Source organism: Nicotiana attenuata, unplaced genomic scaffold (assembly GCF_001879085.1).
Source record: "Nicotiana attenuata strain UT unplaced genomic scaffold, NIATTr2, whole genome shotgun sequence".
NCBI lineage: Eukaryota > Viridiplantae > Streptophyta > Magnoliopsida > Solanales > Solanaceae > Nicotiana > Nicotiana attenuata.
In genome coordinates, this window is record NW_017671442.1 from 244076 (window position 1) to 262220 (window position 18145).

General features: G+C 37.2%; 1 protein-coding gene across 1 annotated transcript; it reads right to left on the bottom strand.

Annotated features, from left to right (window-relative positions):
- Positions 1-3022: 3022 nt before the first annotated feature.
- Positions 3023-5091, bottom strand: LOC109208319. The gene is made up of 2 exons (XM_019371408.1): positions 4481-5091; positions 3023-3689 (listed from the first exon to the last, which is right to left on the bottom strand). Exons 1-2 carry the CDS (start codon positions 4934-4936, stop codon positions 3264-3266), a joined length of 882 nt encoding a protein of 293 aa, XP_019226953.1. The 5' UTR covers positions 4937-5091; the 3' UTR covers positions 3023-3263.
- Positions 5092-18145: the final 13054 nt, after the last annotated feature.

The window sequence follows — 18145 nt, forward strand, 5'->3', positions numbered from 1 at the left end:
GTGGTAGTTTATCTATTATGCCACAAACAATAAGGTTGTCTCCAATTTTAATATCCTCGGATCTGAGCTCTCCAACGATCATTATGAAGTCTTGAGCTTGGTCTACTACAGATTTGTTGTCCACCATTTGAAAACGAAAAAATCTGCTAGCAGCATATTTTTTCGCACCTGCCTCCTCGGTATCATACTTACTCTGCAATGCTTTCCAAATTTTCTTGGCAGTAGAGTAAGTTCTATCATAATAATCATAAAAATTATCAGATAGACAATTAAGAAGATAATACCGACACTTGTATGAGTCATCGTTGTATTTTTCAATTTTTTCTTGAAGGGCAATTAGCTCATCATCATTCATGGAGGAGTTGTCTACTTTGCTAGGATTTTTCTCAGTTAAAACGTAAGAAACATTGAGAAGACTCAAATAAAAAAGTACTTTACCCTTCCATCTCTTGAAATGAGTACCGTTGAAACGGAATGGCTTATTGAGATCTCCCACCTTGATATCCGCGGATTTTTCAACTGTAGCCATTTGAATCTCCTTAAAATTGTTAGTGAAAATACAATTACAGTTGAAAAAAATAAAATGAATAAAATATCTTCAGGTTGAGGCGCGGATATCTCGCTCTCTTTAAGGAGAAAATCTCACTTTATACCCATTAAGCCCAAACTATTTACCCTTAAATACCCAAACCTAAACTATTTACTTTTCCTACCTATGCAACCAAAACTATTTACCCGGCAAAATTTAACGTTACCTCGGAAGAAACCTTCAGAGGAACACGGGTGATGATTCACTTTGGAACATGACTATTTCTTATCTGTCTATAGCAGTCACCTTTCGATTTTCTGGGAATACTTCTCCATTACTGTTTGCTATTTTGTCTTAGCCACTAAACCAATTGACCATGTTTTTCTCTACATTTTCTTCTTCGTTCTTCTTGGCTCACCATTTTTATGCTCCTCCTCTTCTTCTTCCTCATTTTACCTTCCTCCAATTCTTTGCTCAACTCCCCATTCATCAATGCCACCCTCCGATGATAGCCTCGACAACTCACCGTTAACTACTATGCCAAGACTTGCCCTAAAGTTGAAATTCTTGTTGGCTCAATAACCTCTCATATGTTCAAAGATGCCCCTGCCTCTGCCCTGCCACCATTCGCCTCTTATTCATGATTGCTTTGTTGAAGTGGTGCTATTATTTTGAAGATTTATTGTTTGATTCGATGTGGTGCTATAAAATATTGCTTATAGTATCTTCGAGTAAGCTTCCTAGATCTAAATTTTTATGTGTATTTGAATATCCACCATTGTTGGGCTTGAAGCTCAATTTTATTTATGAAGATTTCTTGTTTGATTCAAAGTGGGTGCTGTTAAATATTACTTATAGTACCTTCTGGAAGGTCATACTGAAATTTGATAGCATTTGGAGCTGATTGAGATCGAAATTTTCATTTGAAAATCGAAGAAGAACACAGCTACAATATACCGCTAGGGTATACAATATGCTGTAGGAGTATATAGCTATACTGCAACACTATACTATTATAGTTTACAAAATAGTATACCGCTACAGTATACTAATATACTATAGGAGTATATAGTTATACTGCAACAGTATACTATTATAGTATACAATATATTGTTATGGTATACTGTAATAATATGCAAGATACTGTAACAATATGTTGTAATAGTATACAATATACTATAATAGTATACTTATTACCCGTAAATTCACTTGTCTGTTCCCTTTTAATTTGTTTTAAGCTTTTACCCAAGCATGAGGGGCAAACTGAAAATGCAAAAAAAAAAAAAAAATTATAGTATGCTATATGATGTAACGGTATACTCTTACAATTAGATCCTTTTAGAATTTCTAAATTTTTTTTTGACAACTGATATTATTTCAGTTTAATAATTGAATTAAAAATTTTTTAACTCTTTGCATACAATTGTATACCCTGTTGGTATAGCTATATACTATACTGGTATCATATGTTAGTTAATATTTTTCTGGTTGTATTAACTACATTTAATTGATACACAATTTGATTTTTCTTTAGTAATAATATAAAAAATAGTGAAAACGGTAAATGAAATTAGATTATGAAGAGAAAAAGAATATAAAAAAACAGAAGTTAAATGAAATTAGAAAAGAAAAAAAGAAAAAAATAAGAAGAAAACGAGAGGAAAAAAAAGGAGAAAAGAAAGAAAAAAAGAAAAAAGAAAAGAAAAGAAGCATAGAAATAAAAAAGAATTGGAGAATAAAGAAAAAATTCCCCACAAAACCTACTATGGGTAGGAAATGTAATTAGTTTATGAGTAGGAAAACAAATGGGTAGACAAGGGTAAATAGTTTTGTTTTTGTGGGTAACTGTGTCAAAACCTCCTCTTTAAGGAGATTCAAGCCCACTGCAGCAAAGTTTTTCACTGGTCCAGCAGTAATCCTCTTGACCCGTCTCCCCCAGGATACAACAGCCCGATCACGTCGTATGACTCGAACAAACTCTGGACAAGTTGTTGAGTCCAAAGCTCCACCAAGATGAACACCTTCCTTCAACAAAAGTAAAAAAAAACTCTCTTCTTCTTTTTTCACAACTTTAACCTCACTTTATAGAAACACTCTACAATTATTTTTTTTCATACCACAATATGGAAGAAAGACTCATATTTATAGGTGTAAGAATTCTTCCTTGAATTAAATTGGAAGAAAGTGGAGTAATAAGTTATGATATCATGGAGAACATGGGATAATTAGTGATAGAACATGGGAGAAGAGTTACAAAAGAGTTATGGCCATTTTCTACTTCATGGAGTAGTGGGAGTTATAGGATTATAGCCATTTTCTACATCATGGAGTAGTGGGAGTTATAGAAATTTATTTTAATAATAAAATGCAATTACACTGACATACTATAAGGAGTAAATAAGTAAATCTGTCGTAATCCGCTAAACTACATTAATAGCATAACCTATACTTTGATATATCAAGCAACATTTTAAAGTTTCACAAATCTTGAACTTTCTATAATGTCCCCAAACTTTTATATATAAAGCTTCGAACAAGAAATTAAAGTGCATCATCTTGAGCTAGATTTTATGCACCACGGTTCCGTGATTTTTAGTAGATATATATGCTACTACCAAGCATTGTAGTGGAACTGATTATATCTATAAGTCTCGAGTTTGAGCCTTGAAATATATTAGATTACCTGACTGGTTTGAGAGTATTCTTTCTTTGCTTGGGAAAGGGTTTAGTTCCTTTAACTACCCAAACTAAGTACAGTTATAGTATCAAATCTCCATGCAAACCCTCCAAACTCCATCTTCCACACATCACACGGTATTGTTCGTGAATTCTTCTTATTCTTCAATGTATACACTACCCTCACAATGCATGCAAAAGCTGGCAACTCTTCACTTTTTTCCTCCTTCCTCACAACCAACCTCACCATCATCTCCGCCGGTGCTCCTCCGTCTTCTAGGGGATCCACCATTCTCCGATATGCCGGATTCACCCACTTCACCCTATTTTGGGCATCAGATATCAACCCTGGACAGGTGTCTGTCTCTAGATTCTTCATCTTCTCTGTGTCTGTACTTCCTAAAGCTTCTCGATCTACAAACATTTTTGTCATGCCTTCCACCATCACCCAAGATTCTACCTTTTTTGGTGTCTGCATAGCCACCTGTTGAGACATGATTATTCAGTTAAATAAATAAAAGTGTATTCTCTTAGACAACTTAAACTTCTAGATGAGATAAACTATAGTACAATTCAACATGGTATCAGGCCACATCTATTTTAACGTCATCCAAAAAACAAGAAAATATTTTCGAAGTGTTTGCCCCATGAATAATCATAGTCTCTCTACATTCTCAAGGTAGGGGTAAGGTCTTATAGACACTACTCTCCCCATACTCTTCCCGGGATTACATTCGGCTTGTTGTTGTTATTGTTTTTGCCCCATGGAAAATCAGGCCACATGTAAGCAGGGGTGGATGTAATTAAGGACTTGGGAGTTCATCCAAACCCAATAGCTTTGGCTTGGATCCTGTAGAGGTGTTAAATATCCACATTCAAATAATAGAGCTTGAACTAGTAAATCAAATAGAATGGGAGCCTTGGAGCAATAATAAAGTTGTCTCTGTGTGACCTATAGGTCACAGTTTCGAGCCGTTGAATCAGCCACTAATGCTTGCATCATAGCAGGTTGTCTACATCATATCTCCTTGGGGTGCAATCCTTTTAGGAACCTTAAGTAAATGTCGAGATATTTTGTGCTCCGAGTTGTTCTTGAACCAGTAAAACAAATGGGTTAATAGTAGAATTTCGAATTCAAACTCAGAATGATCGATTCCTCTATCCACCTTTGCACGTAAGAAGGTGTATCGAAACATTATATATATAATTAAGCAAACAAATTGTGATATCTGAAGTTTAAACTTCTAATAAGATGATCACACAAGTCAACACTACCTTCAGATCTAACTGATCCGGTGAACTGAAGGCGGAGATACCATTATTATCATATTCGTGAAAACTCATCCATTGGGGTTGATCTAGCTCAGAGAAAGAGATTTCTTTTTGAAAAGAAACGTTATCTGTCGGGTTTGTAACGCTGCTGCTACTCTCAGGAAGCAACTGAAGGGTTACAATAGATCCATTATTATTATCAGATCCGTCTTTTCTTTCTTCTTTCTCTGTACTATTGTTACACTTCCTATTTTTCTTAACTCTAACGTACTTTCTCTTCCCTCTTCGTCTGCTAACCGGTTCCGCCTTTTCACTCTCCGGTTTAGAATCAGGACCTGAACCGTCGGCGACCGGTTTCGGCGCAATCGGCCGGAATCTTAACATTATCCGGTTCATTATCGTCGTATCTTGTGGTCCAACGTGGCATCCATAGAAGGGCCCACCATCACCAACATCCATGCCTGTTGAAGAGCTTTGTCTCAGAGTTATTGTTAGATTGACAGAGTGAGATATGACAATATTTTGAGCCAATTATCATAGTTACAAAACTCATGTCTGTTTTAGGGCAAAGTTGAAACAGTAGTGACGAAGATGATCGGTGGGGCCCAAGATTAAAGCAGCGTATCGAACGATGGATGTAGTGATTGGTGTGTACGTCAAAACCAATCAGAAGCTGGACACATATAAAGCACTTAGGAAAAAAGAGGGACACGTATGTACATTGATATAAACAATGTTTGAGTACTTTTGATGGGATGTTCCAGTAACCAGACGCGTGGCTTTTGTTCGAATTTACTGAACTTAACTAACCCACGCTCCCTGGTTTGTCGTGAGAATAACTTCATCTTGTTGAAAGAAGATACTTAGTATAAGATTTGATGTTGAGACATGAGAATAAGTAAAAGGTGGCTGAAAACAAACAAGAGTTATATGTATGTACGAAGTTACAGCTTTTAAGATAAGAGTTACTGCTGAATATATACTAAACACCAAACTAACATATATTGAAGTCCTAATATATTAAGCGTTATGCAGAGGCGGAACTAGAAGAGCAAATACGATTCAACAAAATTTAATAGTTTTTATTTAAACAATGTATTTGTGTTAAGAAACTTATTTAATATGTAACATATTAAATTTCGAACCCGTTTAATAGCACGTAAAGTTACCGTTTTAAAATTTAAAACTTGAAATTATGGCTCTGCCTGTGACGACATGTGAACTTTCACAAAACTAGCTAAAGTTGTATATCATTCATGTCAAAGCATTAAAAATAATGGTTGTATATGCATCTTGGTCAGGTAATGCTTTGGAGGTAGCTTAGCGAGTGAGTTATGTGCTTTTTGTTTTGATGATTGAACAAATTTCATATGAGAATCAGATAGGGAATGTGATAGAAAGCCTCTCTATGCTCAAAACAACAAGTCAAATATCTGGCACATGTTCCAATGAAATCAGTTAAGGAAACAGCAGAGGGATGATATCAGTTCCTCCGGTCACAGTACAAGTCAACTCTTATAGTTGTTAAAGTTGTTGCACTGCACACGCAACAGTACAACGGCACTGTTGAAGCATGTTGTGTACCGGACACTCCCTTGCATCATCTTTGATGACCTCACTTGTATATTACCAACATGAGGCAAGGAATTACACATGCTTGCAAAACCTAAAACATATTTTACTCTCAAGTGTGCGGCCGCCTTCATTCACTCCGCGGCAAAACAACAACATAACAAAGGACCAGATCCCAGCGTTGAATACATCGTGTGTCCTTAGTATTGTTGTGTCTTTGTTTATGCTATTCATTTGTAACTCCTACTCAGCTTATTTAGAAGCATCTCGTAGGACACTTTGTAAACCATAAACCTTGTGTTGACTAGAGTTAGTCAAAGTGGTGAGGGATTAAGAGTTTAATTCCTAGGTGACAATAAGTTGTAATCTAAAGTTGCTCAGTTAGTGAAGTTGAAATCTACGAGTGTAGGTTGTGGTTTTTAATCCCGAAAGCTGGGAGTTTTCCACGTAAATATTATTGTGTTATTTACTTACTGATGTGTGTTCTGTGAGAGCGGATAGAGAACCAGATTCTCTATACAATTTGGTGGACTCTTAATTTATATCGGTGAGCATTCATGCTAAGAATTAAATAAATCCAGACATATTATTATGTTATACAAGTGAACAAAAGAATGGCTCTCTAAAGCAAACTGTTGTGAACAACAATATGTAGACGACTCAAAAGGAATGACTATTCAAGAATGTGAAGATGGTAAGAAATATGCTAAGAAAGACACAAAAGTTTTGATTTGTTGTATCACGAAAATAAGTAGTAATAAAATTTCATATAGAAAAGAATAGGTAGGTGCACGAAGCATCCAAAGTTTATGTAGAGTTGGAGGAGAGCTACGAGCCTATATCCCGAAGAGATGTGATGTAAGTAGCCTATCCCGATTCAAGCATACTGATTCCACGGCTCGAGAAGGAGGAGAATGATGTTGGGTATAGAGTCTTAGCTAGCGACTGAAGAGAACGCTGTCCCATGTGGGCGTGGTGTTGGGATACTCTGAAATGGTTGTGATTAAAGAGGGTGTGTGGTGTTGGGCCTCGTGGATGGTCGGATGACGTTTGGGGCCCAAGAAAGTATTGGTTTCTGATTGGAGAATGAGAAAGAAGATCTCAGAGGTATTGAAATGGTAAATGTTTTCTTCGTCCCTTTTTGTTAACAAGGGAGTCGCTATTTTTCGGGTGAACACATAGTAGATCATGCTCTTGTGTAATAGCTCGTAATTATAAGGGTAAATTTCTAGACATTCCCATGCGACGGATTCGATCGATATGCTAGTAGGTTTCGAATCCTACACCTCCCATTTGGAAAGTCCACTGCTCAGCCTACTCGGCCACTTTAAATGGTTCTTCAATTCGTCATTTTTTATAGTTCGAGTTTGACATGAAATCCTCTTTAATAGAGAACGATAAAACCCTTTATAATAAGCTTTTTCAGTAACTAGTTCTTGTTTGTATAGATAATAATGAAGCTTTTGTTCAAAGTTTTTCACTTACCGTTTCTTGTTTTTAATTAGTCTACTGTATTAATCACTTATTTTTCGTTTTGCACAAGCCCTGCTGAAAGTTGGCCAGTCGGAGAAAGTGCCAAATTAAGGAATTTTAGTACTAGTTCTATATATTATAGTAGTATATGATTTCTGCTAGCTTTACAACCAACAATGAGGAGGACATAGGAATTATTGTTATCTTGAATTAATGTAATTGGTAGAATGCCTTAGTAATGATCAAAGCTAAAAACAGTACAGAAGAGAAAGAAAAGGGAAATGACTTAGGCCGAGGCTTAGGGGCGAAGGTAGAGTAGCGGTTAGGGGTTTATTTGAGCGCATAACTTTTGAAGCGGAGAATAAACCTATGTGAAAAATTCATTAAAATTGTAACATATGATAGGTCTGAATTCATAAATTTAAAAATATAATGCTAAGAGTTCTAGAGGTTTGAACTTATAAAATTTAAATTTTGGATCCGCCAATAGGCAGATCAAAACTCAAGCAAGGAATCAAGCTAGAAAAGAAAGTTACCCCACACGATTCGTGATTATGTGTTATACGTAATTTATTTTTCGAAGTGATCAAATTAATCAAACTTTGAATGAAGGTACACTAACATTATTCAAAGTTTAAGAAAATGAAGAACTCCGGAAATTAGTGACTTTCTACCAAAGCTAAAAAGTGGACTTTCAGTATGTAATAAGCGAGCATGCATTTGACAGAGAACTACTAACGAGTCTAATATTCTATTGTAAATGGGAATGATATTCCGTGTTCACGCGCACAGTCCGAAAAAGGGCCGTGAGATTTGATATAGATAACCTACTCTAATGCAAGTATTATTGAATATTTTCGCGGTTCGAAAAATAAATTACTATGAAAAAAATTAGTAATGGGTGTATTGGTAAAGGTCTCCATCACACAGTTGTATAAACAATTTTAGTCAGGGTACACACTTTTTTTTTTTTAAATTCAGTATATGTTGTCCTAAAATACTAAGAAGGGAACGATTATTTCAGGATTTTCTTTTACAGCTTCTTTGGATGGTTGTTACTTATTATATTGTATCGTGTTATTACTTTAAATACAATGTTTGTTTTGATTGTCACTTAAATTTTATTGTATTGTATCGTTATATCCGTCGTTACGTAACGACGAAAAGTGCCACTTTATGGAACAACAAATTTGGTGTGGTGGCGTCATTACCTTGCTTTTTGCTCTCATCTTGCCCTTCCTTATTATTAAATAATCATATTTTATCTTTTACCCTACTTTTTTATATAACAATTCTACTCTGTATCCTATTTTTTCTTAGTAATATTGCAAGTTTATTCTTCACAGTATTGGTGCGTGACTGTCACGACCCAAATTTGAGGGCCACAACTGGCACCCGGTACCTACTCAACCGAGCGCCACGTACCTTATCCTTCTTTACTATAAGATTCGTCACGGGCCATGATAGGCCACATCTATGTATATAATTAACAATATTAGAACTTAACTCAGATAACTAATTCAAAAAGATTTATATAGATACACAGGGGCCGACAAGGCCGTTGACATGTCATACCTAAAACTATACACAGGACATTGTCTGCAAAACCTCTATGAAAACATGACCATAATATATAAGTCGGAACAGGGTTCCCGACATCCTCATAAAACAAAATAACATATATAGAATGTGACTCGACAATACTCCAGGAAGAAGTGGAGCTCACCAACCAAAAGCTGATATCTGGAGGCAGCCTACAGTGGATGGTCCTCACCTCCCCTATCTACACATGTATGGCATGAAGCACAGCGCCCCAGAAAAAGGGACGTTAGTACGAAGAATGTACCGAGTATGTAAGGCAGAAATAAAACGTAATAGTAAGATACTATCTCGCGGAGGGATAAGAGTCAACTTATAACCTCTGACTTGCCGCTGAGGGCCATAATATATTGAATAAGACCCATCTCGTATATATAAATAAAACTACAATATAATAGTTCTGATTACATCATTCTCGTGACGTTAACTGCCCAACTGATCAGTGGTAACTGCCCGACCGGCGGTAGCACGGTGGTAAATGCATGACTGCCCGACCGGCCGTAGCTCGATGGTAAACGTGTAACTACCCAACCGGCCGTAGCTCGATGGTAAATGATGATGCATATAATACCATTATGAACATTAACATCTTTATCAAATTCCCCAATAGGGAACTAGATACATACTTAGACATGCTTGAATATCATTTTACAGGAATGAATAACGTAGACCTTCTTAGTTACTAAGAATAGAACCATTTATGAAATAACATTACGTTTATGTATCGTTACTTGGACATGCCAAAAGAAAGAAGGATTAGCGTTAACATACCTGAGCCGGTTCTATTAATAATCCCTCTAATACACGTCTTTGCAAAAAAATACGTAACGTCGGATCGATGTAGGGAAAAATCCTTATGATATTCTTGACATCATAACACGTTATTTCTTATCCGACTAATATTCACTCCATACTCTACATCATCAAACAAATTTCTTTCAGCCTTCTTCTGTCATGTATTCCCAAAATTCCTCCAAGTTCATTACCAATAATGAAACCAAGACACAGGAAATTATCCAAAGACAACTTATGTGTTATTCCTCCAACGTGTAAACAAGGCAACTTAGGTGTTATGACTCATCATGCACCTTGGTGCCACCAAGTTACATGACTTTAAGAGTCATTAATTTGGGCTTCAACCTGCTGCCACATGAGGTTCTTTAACTTTATTCAAAGATTTTAACTAATCTCATACTAAAAATTATTAATTACCCAGTTATTCATATAATTAAGAATTCTCTCAAATTACTTAAAATACTACTCACTTTTAATACACTTTATATATCTTACTATAATATATTTTACTATCATGGTCGTGTGGTATATTCTATAGCACTAATCCATAAATACGGGGTATTATAGCTTGGATCGTATTTTATCACAAAATATCAAACTTCGGCGATACTCAATTTCTTCGATTTGTTAACCCTCTGACCTTATAACACTTTTTTATCACTTGTTACAAATAGCATAAATGCTTATAACCTCAAAAATAATCTCATTTTCGAGTCTACGTCGATTAACTTACGACGAAACTTTAACGTACGAAATGCGGGATGTAACATCCTTTCCCCCTTAGAAACATTCGTCCTCGAATGTTTAAAATCGCAAGATGTATATAACATACTCATCAATTACAAATGTATATATCTTCCCGGGCTATACACTTATGAAACAAATAACAGGCTCTCACGGGGTCAGGACATCGTCCTCCATAAAACTACTTCCTAATCCATTCGTCACCTACGATTCTATTAATCTATCTTCTAGGCGCTGACACCTACTAGTTGTAATTTTAATAACCGGGTTCATAACTTTCTATTCCATTATACTAACTTTCCCAAAATCTTGCGTACTATATGATGTTTCCTTCCTTGGGCGTTAGAGCTATCAGAGTTCTAACTTCTTAATGTCCTAGGTTACTCCCCTTTCCTCCCTTAGTCAACTATCCCTGGGTTCTTACTTTGCTTTCAAGATAGCCTTGGCTTCCCTCAACCCTTCAGACGTAACGCCAACTCACTCTTATATTAATCATATTAACTAGGCAATTTGTTTTAATAAGATCGAACATTACCCATAGTCACAGTACCTGACACACAATCCGGTGTAGCCTCTGGGTCCTGATGACCTGCCAAAGCATATATGCGGTTCTGACTACCGTCGGAGCTAGATGATCCACCCCTGCCTCTACCTCTACCAGCTGATGCCTGAGGGCCTCGCTCTAGAGGGCTTATTGAAGAGTAGGAGACTGTTATAGATCTGGTGGGCTGAACCATCCCGCTTTTGTCCTTTATAGGAAAACCCCTCATGTAATGATTAGGGTCTCCACAGGTATAGCATACATTAGATCCGTGACGACATTGTCCAGAATGAGCTCTACTACATTGACTGCAGCGCGGAGGAGGCGCCCTCATCTGTGTTGAATCCCTTCGATTCTGAAAACCCGAAATTCTCGAGCCCTGACCTGATTCAGAATACACAGATCACTCATAATGCGGCCTCTGCAACTGTCGGACACAATCAATAGGATATGGTGGCATAGGATCGCCCGGAAAATCCTCAGGTTGTCTAGCAGACCTAGCCTTCTTACGCTGACCCTCATCACGATTCTCGTATTGTTGCCGTTTCCGATCCTCCAAATTTTGAGCATAAGCCTGGATGCGGGAAATGTCCATACTATCGAGCAGAGCAGCTGTGAAACACTCATTAATTAGGTGCGGCCCAAGTCCTACCACAAACCGATGCACTCGATCACTCATCTCAGCCACAAGAGGGGGCATACCTCGCCAAGGAATCAAACTGGAGACTATACTCCTGCACACTCATATTCCCTTGTTTAAGAGCCAAGAACCTATCTACCCTTGCCTGACGAATCTCTGCCGGCGAGTAATGACGCAAGAAAGCCCCTGAGAACTCTTCCCATACCGCTGGATGTGTATTTGTTCCTCTAGACAATTTCCAAGTTTCATACCACTGAACCGCAACATCCCGCAATCGGTAAGAGGCCAACTCTACTGACTCAGTGTTTGATGCATGCATCACCCTCAAAGTCCTCTTCATCCTATTAATAAATTTTTTCCGGTCCTCATACTTGTTGGATCGGTAAACACTGGAGGGTCCAGGTTGATGAAGTCTCGAACTCTCGCGCTAATAACCCTGTCAACGTAACCAACACTTGTACCTACCTGACGCTTAGCCTGAGCGGCTACCAATCTAGTCAACAACCGTACTTCACTCTGTATATCCATATCCTCATCCTGAGCAATAGGTGGAGGTACTGGGTTCCTCCTCATCTCCTCGGGTGCTGGCGAAATCGGCCTCAATCTGGCCCTCACTAGACATTGGTTCTCTACTCATGCCCTCATCTGCCACCGTTTTACCCTTCTGACTAGCTGTAGCTTTCCTGGTCATAGGCATCGCTGTATATATAAAACAAGTCAAAGGTCAAGGGTTATTCCCTACGACTTTGCTCTATTGCACGATCTAATATCAAGAAGGAAGGGTAATCGGTCCCTAAATGCTCTGTAGTTTCCTGTTTATACAACGTGGTGGAAAACACATTTATAAACAAGACTCTACTAGACACGGCTTGGAGACAATCCTAGGACAGATCCGCTCTGATACCAAGTTTGTCATGATCCGAATCGGAGGGCCATGACTGGCACCCGGTGCCTACTCAACCGACACCACATACCTTATCCTTCTTTACTATAAGACTCGTCACCGGCCATGATAGGCCACATCTATGTATATAATTAACAATATTAGAACTTAACTCACATAACTAATTCAAATGGATTTATATAGATACATAGGGGCCGACAAGGCCGTTGACATGTCATACCTAAAACTATACACAGGACACTATCTGCAAAACCTTTAAGAAAACATGACCATAATATATAAGTCGGGACAGGGTTCCCGACATCCTCATAAAACAAAATAACATTAGAAGACTCGGTAATACTCCAGGAAGAAGTGGAGCTCACCAACCAAAAGCTGATATCTGGAGGCAGCCTACAGTGGATGGTCCTCACCTCGCCGATCTACACCTGCATGGCATAAAATACAGCACCCCAGCAAAAGGGACGTCAGTACGAAGAATATACCGAGTATGTAAGGCAGTAGTAAGATACTATCTCGGGGAGGGATAAGAGTCAACTTATAACCTCTGACTTGGCGCTGAGGGCCATAACATATAGAATAAGACTTATCTCGTATATATAAATAAAACTACAATATAATAGTTCTGATTACATCATTCTCGTGACGTTAACTGCTCAACTGATCAGTGGTAACTGCCCGACCTGCCGTAGCACTGTGATAAATGCATGACTGCCCGACCGGCCGTAGCTCGGTGGTAAATGTGTAACCGCCCAACAGGCCGTAGCTCGATGGTAAATGCATGACTGACCGACCGGCCGTAGCTCGGTGGTAAATGATGATGCATATAATACCATTATGAACATTAACATCTTTATCAAATACCTCAATAGGGAACTAGATACATACTTAGACATGCTTGAATATCGTTTTACAGGAATGAATAACGTAGACCTTCTTAGTTACTAAGAGTAGAACCATTTATGAAATAACATTACGTTTACGTATCGTTACTTGGATCATGCCAAAAGAAAGAAGGATTAGCCTTAACATACCTGAGTCGGTTCTCTTAACAATCCCTTTAATACACGTCTTTGCGAAAAACACGTAACGCCGGATCGATGTAGGAAAAAATCCTTATGATATTCTTGATATCATAGCACGTTATTTCTTATCCGACCAACATTCACTCCATACTCTACATCATCAAACAATTTACTTTCGGCCTTCTTCTGTCATGTATTCCCAAAATTCCTCCAAGTTCATTACCAATAATGAAACCAAGACAAAGGAAATTATCCAAAGACAACTTATGTGTTATCCAAAGATTTTAATTAATCTCCCACTAAAAATCATTAATTACCCAATTATCCACATAATTAAAAATTATCTCAAATTACTTAAAATATTACTCACTATTAACACACTTTATATAACTTACTATAATATACTTTACTATCATGATCGTGTGGTATATTGTATAGCACTAATCCATAAATACGGGATATTATAGCTTGGATCGTATTTTATCACAAAATGTCAAACTTCGGATATTCAATTTCTTCAATTCGTTAACCCTCTGACCTTTATAACACTTATCACTTGTTACTAATAGCATAAATGCTTATAACCTCAAAAATAATCTCATCCTCGGGTCTACGTCGATTAACTTACGACAAAACTTTAACATACAAAATGCGGGATGTAACAGTGACTGTCACACCTCTTTTTTACACACCTACCCCGAAGGATAATGTATAATGGAGTTTTTCCATTTAAAGTGACATTATTCGAAATGGGATTATTTATTTGTTTTTAGAGTCGCCACTTGAGATAGGATTGGCTTTTGGTGTCCCAAGTCACCGGTTTAACTTGAATCCCAAATCGAGGAAAAATTTCGACTTCCCAATTGGAGTCTGCGAACCAGAAATTCTGAATAAGGAATTCTGTTGACCCGAGGAAAGGTGTAAGGCACCCCCGGATCCCGTGGTTCTAGCACGGTCGCTTAAACTATTATAATTGGCAAAAAATCTAATTTTAATACATGTCATCCTATAGTGCAATTTTAAAATTGTTTACCGCTTTCAATTAATTTTTAGGAAATTGAAGGTCGTTTAAAATATGTTTTCGGATCACATCACATGAAATGCACCCGGATCCTCGACACACTTTATTCAACATTTTGGGATTTAGATTTGGGTCGCATGAAATGCACACCCGAATTTAGGAAAGTAAAATTATTAAAGAACGCGCCTAAAGTGACTAACGCGTTATTAATTTTGCGGGAGGCCATGAAAATTCGCTAAATGGCACGTCCCGATTTCTAAGTATTTCAATAGAAATTGAAGAGGGCCACGCGATTCACGATTTTATTTGGCGTGGCGCACCTCGATTTATTTTTGTTTTTAAAAGATATCCTAAGGATGAACTAATATTATCTATTAAAATTCTCCTCTGATTCGATCCATGGACCGAATTAATTGACAATAAATGAAGATAAAGGTTCTATTTCAATTAATTAAAGGGATGCGCAGGAAGCTTGGTTATTCAGCCATAGGGACTTTAACAAACACAGATGGCCCAATTAAAAGAAGGATGACCATAGGTCCGATTTGAAAGTGACTATGCACCTGGCCCAAGTTCGAGCCCAGACCCAAACAGGGAGAACTCTAAGTACTGAAGAGATCCCTAGTTCGAATCCGCAGCCCAACTTGGAAGGCCAAGCATTTACCTTCATTTTTAAACCATGAAATCGAAGGAAAACAATAAACAGGGTATGGGCTTCAGAAATCGTGAGGCTTATATTAAGCCCGGTTCAAATTGAAAGGTATCTGTCACTGAATCTCCCAGAGCAGGAGTAAGGCATCACAATCTTCATAAATACAGCATCTTCTTTTATAACTGGAAAATGACTTAAGCTGTTTGAAACATAAAATTCACCAAAAGAGGAAAAGTTCTGAAGTTCTTCAAAAGCAATTTTAGAGGATGTTGGAATTAAAGCTTATTCAAAACCCTTACACCTAAGTAAAACTAAACATGCTGACTGTCATATTTAGCCATATAACAAACATCCAAGCTAACTTTAAATCAATTCTATTGCTAATCGAACAACTTCTTTAACCATCTCTCAAACACAATTAAATTCACCTCAGAAAGCAAACTATAGGACTTCAGCTTTCATACGTGATGCTCCAGTTTAGATATAAGCAACTTGTACTTAACAAAACTATTCAACAATAAGAACAAATATGTATAACTTTCAGAACTAACAGTCATATCTAACCTTGATAAAACTCAGAATTAAAGAAGGCTAATCAACAAGGACTGCATAACTATACTACTACATTTATATAAACTTCAAGTTGAGCTAAGTAGGAGGCATATGAAGCTACCAATTGACAAAATAAACTAAATAATTAACAGCTGATATAGAAAAGCAATCTCCATTTCCTTTTCAACAAATGCACCTCATGAAACTATGTGACATGATTAAATCAGGGGTGTGTACCTGGAAATTGAATAAAATGATGAGAAAAGAGGAGTCAGCTAGACAGCAATATCAGGGAAAACAGCAAACGCAGCAGGATCAGCAATTCAAAATCCCAGGAGTTAAGTATAGATTGCAGTAGTTTCCAAATAACTTCACACAAATATTAACCGGCTGATTTGAAAAACCACGCTTGATGAATCAATGTAATTGATCAAATAAACAAATCCGGAAGACCTTTGCACTATATTTTTTGATGATTTTCAGGATTTTTTGACTCTATGAGCTATTTTCAGGAGTTTGAATTTGAACAATTTTTTTGGAGTTTTTCTCTTTTACTGATTTCTCTGAAATCCGGAATTGAAATTTTCAGCATTTTGGAATTTCTAAGGCTTCTAGAAGCTTGTGGAGATTTTCAGATTTTTTAAAACTTCTTCAATAAGGCAATGGGCATGCCTTTTTATAGGCAAAGCTTAAAGCAGCCCTCAGATTTCTGTTTTACCCCTAAGTCCCTCTTTTATTTTTCAGTTTTTAGCTAGTTAGTCCCTTATTTATTGGCTTGTTGCCCAAGTTAGACCACTAAAATCCCTGAAATTCTAATTGGAACCCCATCTAGAAAGCTCTAGGGGTTTCCATATCAGTTATTATAAGATTCCCTACTTTGAAATACCTACACTGCCCTTGAATTCAATTCTGAATTACTAGCCTAGGCAAACCAACCCCCAGCCCTGTTACCTTGGTCAAGAGGTGACTATAATTAACTAATAAAGCCTGGACTATTCAGCTATAACCAAACAAATCCTAAGAATTGGACTAATCAAGCAATCTAACTAATCAAAACATGGAAAATAATTCTAACAATCAGTAAACTAACAATTAACGACAATCAAACAAACTTGAAACTAAAATCAAATTAACAGCGACAAACATGGATTTATTCAATCGAAACCAAATACAAAATCAAACCAACAGAAAAATCAAAACAGAACAAAAAGTAAACCTAAAATAAAAACTAAAACAGAACAAAATCAACGGAACAAAAATCAATCAAAAACCCTAAAAATTCAAAATCAATTAACATCATTTGAAAGAAAACTTACTGATTTAGGTCTTCTAGTTGGCTGTCCTTTCGAATCTGATCCCAAATGATGTTATTTGCCTATTTTTGCCAAAAATAAACAAACAACATCATTTGAGGACCAATCGAACACTGGGAAATTCAAGCAAGGCCAAAATTCCTTTGGGCTTCGACCAGGAACCCTAGATTTAGGATTCGGGGGACTTTGGCTGGGTTTGAGGGAAACTAGTTTGAGATTTGGGGAGAGGGGGTCAAGATGAGTGCATGGTGTAAGTTTGGTAGGATTTGAGGGTGGCGCCGCCGTGGGCGGCGGAGGCGGCATCACTGTTTTGAATATTTGAGGCGTTTGGTTGGGATTCGAGGGCAAAGGCTTGGGGGCTTAGAAAGAGGAGAGGGAGAGGAGTCGAGGGTGTAAATTTGGGCAAGTTTGGAGACCGGCCNGGGTAGGGGCTTAGGAAAGTAATATACTTAGATCACCTAGCTTCCCAGCCGTCCGATCAAGGAACCTCGACGGCTGGGATTTGAGATTAGCAAGACAGCCTCGTTTGGCTATTAAAAGGGGCTGGACCGGGTTGCTCTTGGATTGGGCCTGGGTTGGTTCAATGTTTTTAAAGGTTGGCCAGCATTGGTTTAGAAATAAACGGCCCAAATGCCTATTCTTTTAAACATGCCTGTTTTGCTTCTCTTTTTTTATATTTTAAATTCAATTAATTCTTTTCCTTTTATTTGCTTTTTCTCTTTTTCTTTTGTTTTCTTTTTCAACTTTAAAACCAAACTAAATTTAAACCTCAAAATTAATTCAAGCTACCTAATTAAGCTATAATTAAACTAATACCAATTTAAAGGAAATTAATAA